Source organism: Glycine max, chromosome 15 (assembly GCF_000004515.6).
Source record: "Glycine max cultivar Williams 82 chromosome 15, Glycine_max_v4.0, whole genome shotgun sequence".
In the NCBI taxonomy this organism is placed as follows: Eukaryota; Viridiplantae; Streptophyta; class Magnoliopsida; order Fabales; family Fabaceae; genus Glycine; species Glycine max.
In genome coordinates this window covers 28670135-28677919 of record NC_038251.2, presented here as the reverse complement: position 1 = coordinate 28677919, position 7785 = coordinate 28670135, and the positions used below count along the sequence as shown (strand labels likewise).

At 37.2% G+C, this 7785-nt stretch overlaps 1 protein-coding gene across 1 annotated transcript; it reads right to left on the bottom strand.

The window, feature by feature from the left end:
- Positions 1–1777: 1777 nt before the first annotated feature.
- On the bottom strand, positions 1778–7083 carry LOC121173544 (putative calcium-binding protein CML19). The gene is made up of 3 exons (XM_041009598.1): positions 6905–7083; positions 2858–2888; positions 1778–2008 (listed from the first exon to the last, which is right to left on the bottom strand). Exons 1-3 carry the CDS (start codon positions 7081–7083, stop codon positions 1778–1780), a joined length of 441 nt encoding a protein of 146 aa, XP_040865532.1.
- Between the last annotated feature and the right edge of the window lie 702 nt (positions 7084–7785).

Here is a 7785-nt window from a genome sequence, read left to right as displayed (position 1 = left end):
TAAGATGGGGATACGATCACAGTTGCATCCAAGGTCTGATGGGAAGAAAATTTACTTGCCCCAGCTTGTCATACTTTGTCCAAAAAGGAGAAGATAAGTTTTTGTCAGTGTCTTCGTCAGGTGAAGGTTCCACAAGGATACTCTTCAAATATTAAGAGCCTTGTGCAGTTGAAGGAGCTTAAGCTTGTAGGGTTAAAGTCTCACGATTGTCACGTGTTGATGCAACAATTGTTAGCCGTGGCTATACGAGACATCTTGCCAAACAAAGTCAGGTTAGCCATAACTTGCCTGTGCTTTTTCTTCCATGCCATATGTAGCAAAGTCGTTGATCCTGTCAAGTTTGATGAGTTGGAAAATGAGGTCGTAATTATACTGTGCCAGTTGGAGATGTATTTTCCCCCTGCTTTCTTTGACATCATGATTCACTTGATTGTGCATTTGGTGAGAGAAATCAAATGTTGTGGTCTTGTTTATTTGCGGTGGATGTACCCGGTTGAGCGATACATGAAGATATTAAAGGGGTATACAAAGAATCTATATCGTTCAGAAGCATCTATTGTTGAGAGGTACATTGTAGAAGAAGCCATTAAATTTTGTTCAGAATACATTGAGAAGGCTAAACCTGTTGGCCTTCCTGAGTCTCGGCATGATGACAGAGTGGGTGGTAAGGGTTCAAGAGGACTGCATGTGATCACTCCAAGTCTAGAAGATTTGTTACAAGCTCACTTGTATGTCTTGAACAACAGTAATGAAGTTTTGCCATACATACTTAAGCATGAAGCTTTAGTCAAACAGAATAATCCAAAAATGTCAAAGAATTGGGTGTTGAAAAAGCATAACAAGACTTTCTGTGATTGGTTTAAAGATACAATCTTTACAGATGAAAATGCTTCAGAAACATTAAGAAAGCTAGTAGATGGGCCTAAAAGAAATGTTATAACTTGACAAGGATATGACATAAACAAGTATTCATTTTACACAAAAGCATAAGATGACAAAAGTACAATGCAGAACAGTGGGGTCACCCTAAGGGCTGAATCTCAACACTTCGCAAGTGTGCATGACACCAATCCCTGTGTAGCTTCCATCCCTTACTTTGGGTTCATTGATAAAATTTGGGAGCTTAACTATGTGAAATTTACTGTTTGTGTTTTCAAATGTAAATGGGTTGACAGCAACACCGGTGTGCGCACCGATGATATAGGATTTACGTTGGTAGACCTAAAGAAACTTGGTTACCACAATGACCCTTTCATCATGGTAGAACAAGCTAGACAAGTAGTTTACATGCAAGACCCTTGTGATGAAAGGTGGTGCGTGGTTCTACAGGGCAAAACAATTGGTGTTAATGTAGAAGATGATGATTCATACATGGACACCTATGTTAGTCCTTTGTCCACAGAAATCACTCCTAACGTTGTCGAAGAAGAAGAACCTGACGACGTTCATGCTAATCGTAATGATCATGATGAAGGAGAATTAATTAACATCGTCTAATGTAATTTTCTATTTATATATTTGATTTTGCTAGATTCATTTACATAAGCCATACAATTTTTTTTGTAATGTTTATTAATCTATGTTGTTTCTTGCAGGAAGTAGCTGCAGAGGTCATTCAAAAGTTGCAACCACGTGAAGCATCAACTTTGTTTATTGAGGTGAAATCTAAAGACCAATGTATTTATCCCATTTTATAGTGTTATACATTGGATGTGCAAAAAAATCAATCAAATTTCAAATTCACACTATACAGAATCAACATTTATACATACATGCCTCACTGCATCATAATTCTGAATTCTTTAAAGCTTAGGACACCATCCCCTTTAAAATCAAACTTTTTGATCATAGATTTGCACTCATCAATGGATTTGGACTCACCCATCTTCTTAAGCATCTGTTTCAAGCTCTTAGGGTTTATAAACCCACAACTTTCAGTGTCATACATGTCAAAAGCTACCTTCAAGTCATTCAACTTCTGCTCCTTTCCCCCAGCTTCCATGTTATACTGCAATGAACGTCAAATCAACTAGAAGTCCTTCATACAAGTGATTTGACACTTGAGTTCCTAACTAAAATCTGAGATTTGATTCTTAAGTTTAGGAACAGAATTGTGATTAAAGATATCACTTTATCTCAAAATAGGCCGACCAGAGGAGTAATTGAGTATCAAATAAAAGGATTAGATATCTCTTGATTATTACAAATGTCACATAAATTGGGTAGGACCATAGGTAAAACTTTTTTTATTATTATTGATTACTTGATTCCAATCTAGTTTCTTGGACTGGCTCATTTGATTTATATATGTACTGCCCAATTAAGATCTTAGGCTCATTTGATTACAAAATTCCCTGTCGTGCCTTCCGCCCTATGCAACACTAGTGGTCTAATTTTGGTTCTCAATGCAGTGTATTGTATTTGTAGGTTCAGTTCAATCACTAGTAATTCTTAGTGATTCAGATAACCAACCAAGCTGAAACTCTTGTTATTTAGAATGCTTTATCTCTTATAGCCAACTCTATTTAACCCTGATTACTGATTATTGAAAGTAGAACCAAATTTTGTTTTTGTCTGTTTATTTCTTGTGGTGATTTTGCAAACAAGAGTTAAATGCTAAAGCATGTTTATTTGCATCATTTGAGTTGTATTAGGTCTTAATGCTGCCAATATTTTCTTAGAGGCATTGCTGGTATATTAATTGGAGGTTTTTGAATGGTTAGAGCTTATTTTGGTTGTACTCATTCTAGATTGTGCACTCTGGTGATCATCTAAAGTTTTCATGTTTTAAATAATGAATAACATATATGAGAAATGGAGGTTCAAATTTTTTTATGATGATTTATGCGGTTAATACCTGATCCATTCCTTCATTGTAGTTAAGTTCCCTACATAACATTGCATGCACGACAACACTCTGGAATACTATTGGCTTCTCGTGTTTTAGTTCTCATTTCTATTTCTATCACTCTGTTTTATCTATATAGAATGCACCTGGAATACTTGTAAATTCAGTTAACAATGTCTGTTTTGGTTCCAAATTTTTCATATGCTTTGAATTATTTTAATTTTTTATCTTCTATTTTTTAGTATTAAACTAAATTAGTTAGTGTTTGCGTGAACTCGTCAAATTTGGCAATTATTTTCTTAATTGTTTGGACAATTTTCAATTTATTGTTTTCACAGTTGTGCTTTTTATCATTTTATTATGTTTAATGCCCACCTTTGGTTTCCAAATAAAAATATATATGAAATCCTATAAATGATTTACATATATGAAACATGTCATTTTATTGAGTTTTGGTCTTTGAAAGACACTTGTGAGTTGTGACCTTTTTTTTCTAGAGATGTGTTTGAGACAACAACAAAAATTAAATTACCTTAATAATCAATTATATGTATAATAATTATAACTAAAATTAATATTGTATTTGAATAAGTTTATTAAAAAGTGATTTTAAGATAATTAATTATGTTTGGCTAGTATTTTGATTTCGGGTTTTGACGCCTGGTTTGAAATGCCAATCGTTTTGATTGCTGGATTTCTGAGCTATTTCTAAGATGCTATGACTCTGTGAGAATAAATCACCAAGGAAATTGACAAGAGGAAGGTGACAATTAAGATTGAACAATGATCAATGACTAATTTGGTTTTTCCTTGTGTATTCGCTTTGTTCTAAAGAACCTATATATGTAGGATTTGGTAATTAACCTTTAAACCTAGCTTGCCTAGCCACCTATATCTCTGGCTTTTATTTACCAAGGGAAATTACATAAGTGGAGAATTTCTGCCACAAACAAGTTGCAGGTTTTAGTAAGTTATATGCAACCACTTGCTTAACTTGTTCTTAGTGGAACTCACGTAAATCCCACTTTCTATTTGTACCAAGTGATATATCTCATCGAAATATAGGATAAAATGTGATTAATTATGGCCTTTGATTGTATTGAATAGGTATTGATAGGAGAGATCCTTGTGTTATGCCACCAACTTTTGCAATCTGGCATCAACCAATAATACTTTTAGTTAAAGAGCAAAAGAACAAATTTTCAATTTTGTAGATGTTATTACAATATTACTTATTAGGCAGCAGAGGGATCTCTCTGCTCTCTATTTTACTATATAAAAATAGGTGGGATGTGTCATGTCATTTGAGAGCTATACTATTATACTTATCTCTTTTATATCTTTAGTGAACTGAATTTTATTTAACACTACAAAATAAATGATTGAAAAATGAATTAAATCATGATATTTTTTATGCAAAAAAATTGTGATTAAGTCAATCATATGCTTGTTGCATTCGTATGGCTTGCTGCATTCGTATGACCATAGAGTGGTGGTAGTGAAGTGACTTAAGAATGTCACAGGTGGAGATGCTAAGTTTTGGGTAGAAGTCACAATCATTGCCAGAATGCACCACCTCAATATGGAAATAATTATAAAACAAATCAACCTAATTATGGCTTTGCATGATGAACTGAATTTGAGTTAGGGATTAGGATATTTTTTATGATAATGAGTGCAATATTTATATACAGTGAGCAAGAATCTATACCTTAAGTTTAGGGATTAGGATCAACCTATCTATGAATTTAATCCTTAGTGGCTGAATGTTGAAGTTTGATGAAAAATGATTTTAATGGTAAAAGAAAATGTCATGGGCACTTAAGTCCCTCCCAAAAGTCTGAGCCTAACCTCTCCAATCTGGACTCCCTAGCCTTATATGCCATAGAACTAAATGACATTTACTCTACCCTCCCTACTGCCAGTTCAACGGTTAGTTACATAGTGGAATTAATTAACATCCTCTAATGTAATTTTCTATTTATATATTTGATTTTGCTAGATTGATTTACTTAAGTCATACAATTGTTTTTTGTAATGTTTATTAACCCTGGTTATTTTGTATAAAGGATCATGGCTTCTCCACCTGCATCGCCTCCTCCTCCTCCTTCTCTTTCTCCTCCTCCTCCTCCTCCTCCTCCTCTTTCTGACGCAATAGCTTCGCCTCCTACCGTGAAGCGGACACGCAAAGTGTCACGTCTATGATCCTTGTCTACTAGACCACCTGGTGCTAAGAGACCAGTGGTCCATGTTGATCCTGCTACCGGCAAGGCCGACGGTCCCCACAGGAAGAAATTAAGAACATATTTGGGGATTGTAGCGCGAGATAAGGTGGCCGTCACGTACGAGAACTGGAAAGAGGTCCCTATTGCTCAGAAGGACTTTATTTGGGAGGATATTCAGGTATTTTTTGTAGAAGCAAAGCTGCAAGAATTATTTTGATGATGTCAAGTGTCAACCTACCCTTCGGCAAAAGGGCGACGCGAGACTTGTGGGTGTGTCTTCCAAGAAAGGAAAATGTGCGGAGTCACCACCAACGTTTATTCGAGGAAAACGTCGGAAAAACCGAAAAGGGTGTGGTCTACGAACTTTAAGTTTGAAAGGTTCTGGAGTTGCATTTACGCACGGGGAAGGTATTAGCACCCCACGCGTCCGTCACAAGGGACGACAACCTTTAATCAAGTGTGCAAACATGACTTCAAGATGTTTTCCCTTTTTTATGTCTTTTGGTGTTTTTATGCTTTTTATATTTTTATCTTTTTGTGGTCGACAAGGGTGTTTCCCTTGTTCCTACGTATTCCTCAATTGTGATAAGGAAATCAGACCTACATAGTTCTTTGAGAACTGAACGTTGGTTAAGTTGTTTTTATCTTTTTTGCAAGATATATTTTGACTGAACAAAAGGTCATTTAAGGCGTTGGACCATTAAACGATCTCTTGATTCTTTTGAAAGGAGAGAAAACATTAAGGCATTGGACCATTAATGATCTCTTGGTTTTTTGAAAGAGGTGACAAAGTTATGTGTTGATTTTAGGCTTTTAAAAGTCCACATCTAACCAATAAAAGCAAAGAGGACCATTTCAAGGTGTTGAACCTTTAAAATGGTTTTTAGGTGATGACAAAAGCTTGATTTGTGAGTTGATTTTAGCCTTAGTTTCACTTTGGTTATTAGTCATTTCGACTAAGAAAGAAAATCCCAAAGAAAAAAATGTCCGATTGATTTTTTTTTATTTAAAGATATTTTTTTATTATTATATTATTATTTTGTCTCTTTTTGGTTTTAAACATGGTAACGGCGTGAAAGATCGGTCGGATTTTATTCTAACAGAGATTAAAAGATATTACAACTCAAATAATCAGTGGAAATTTATTTTATTTTTGATTTAGGCGAGAAAACGACTTAAATAAATGGTTAAAGCACGTCAAAAGGGGGTACGGAAAGTAAACGAAATAAAAATAAAAGCACGCAAAACAAGTGGGGACCACTAAGGGCACATCGAATGAATTGAAAGGTTTGATTTTGGGAACTTACCGGTTGAAGACTGAAGAACGAAGAAGAACGATGAAGAACGGTGGAAAACCTTCACGATGGCATACACCAACTGGCACTTAGGCAGAGGGAGATCGGAGTTGTGATCGCTAGGCAAGACATTGTTGAGCAGCAGTGTCATCCATGTCTGGGTCAAAGTGGTCATGCTGGTGCGCATGATCCGCACCCGCCTCCCTGCAGCGGTCCGGGTGAAATCCTGCCCCGGTGTGCACAACAGCTGGGCAATGGCTTCCTCATCGAACCCGTCGGCCCTGTTCCTCCTTTGGCTGAACTCACACTGTTGGCCTTCCTCCAAAACTAGCGGGTCACCCAGGAACTGGCTGAGGGCGTTTGCGTCAAAGGGAATCCACTAACCCCTCACCCATGAATGCATGTCTCGCATTCCCTCCTCCGTGGGCCAAGCATTAGCATAGAACTCCAGAACTATCTCAGGGTCAAATTTGGCCATGGGAGTCACCAGCGATGTCCAACGTCTGCGAGCTATCTCCTCCTAAAAGTCTATATACTCATCCTCCCTGAGCCGGACACGCCTCTCCCTGTGGAACGACCATCCTCTGATGGCCTCGAAGCACTGCTGGTGATCGGCACTCCGGAAACGATGACTATCAAACTCGGGGGCGGCACTGGACCCTTCTCCTGTGGCGTCTCTTCTAGACCTCTTCGTGGAGTGTTTCTTCGGAGCCATTTCCTGCAAAGACATTTGGAAAGTTATTTCAAGAAAACTTAATCAAAATGAAAGCCAGATCAAGCCAAACAGCGTACCCTTTTTCCAACAAAGCATGAATATCCATACGAATTTTGAAAGGAATGCTTACGCGTTAATACGCGGGTCCTCCTAGGATATTCATACATTTATACCTATCTTTCCCTCGATGAACGACATCCTATAAGATGCCGCTACTTTTGTTTTTGCAAAGAAATTCCTTACGCTACTTGTCAAACTATCCATACATGTTTTCCAAGGCATTTTGCTACCTACCCACTCCATTTTTAATGTCATTTTAGCTATATGTTCACATTTCATTCGTATACACGTTCGTACATTTGAAAGGCAACTTGATGTTATTTATGTTCACACGTAAGAAACAATTTCATGTTGCACATTGTCATACCCTAATTTCGTCCGGGGACCTTTGCTTGGGGGCATGCAACTTTTGTTTGGTCCTTGTGAGGTGCTTGGCACCCATCATTAGGCAATTTGTGAAGTTCCGAGACATGCCGGAAATCAAAAGAAGGTATTGATGCACAATCCGTAAGGTTCCGTGACACACCGGAAATCAAAAGGAAGCATCGTTGCACAATTAGTGAGGTTCCGTAACATTCCGTAAGTCAAAAAAGGGGATGATTATGTAATCCGCAAAGTTCCGTAACATTACGGGAAGAAAAC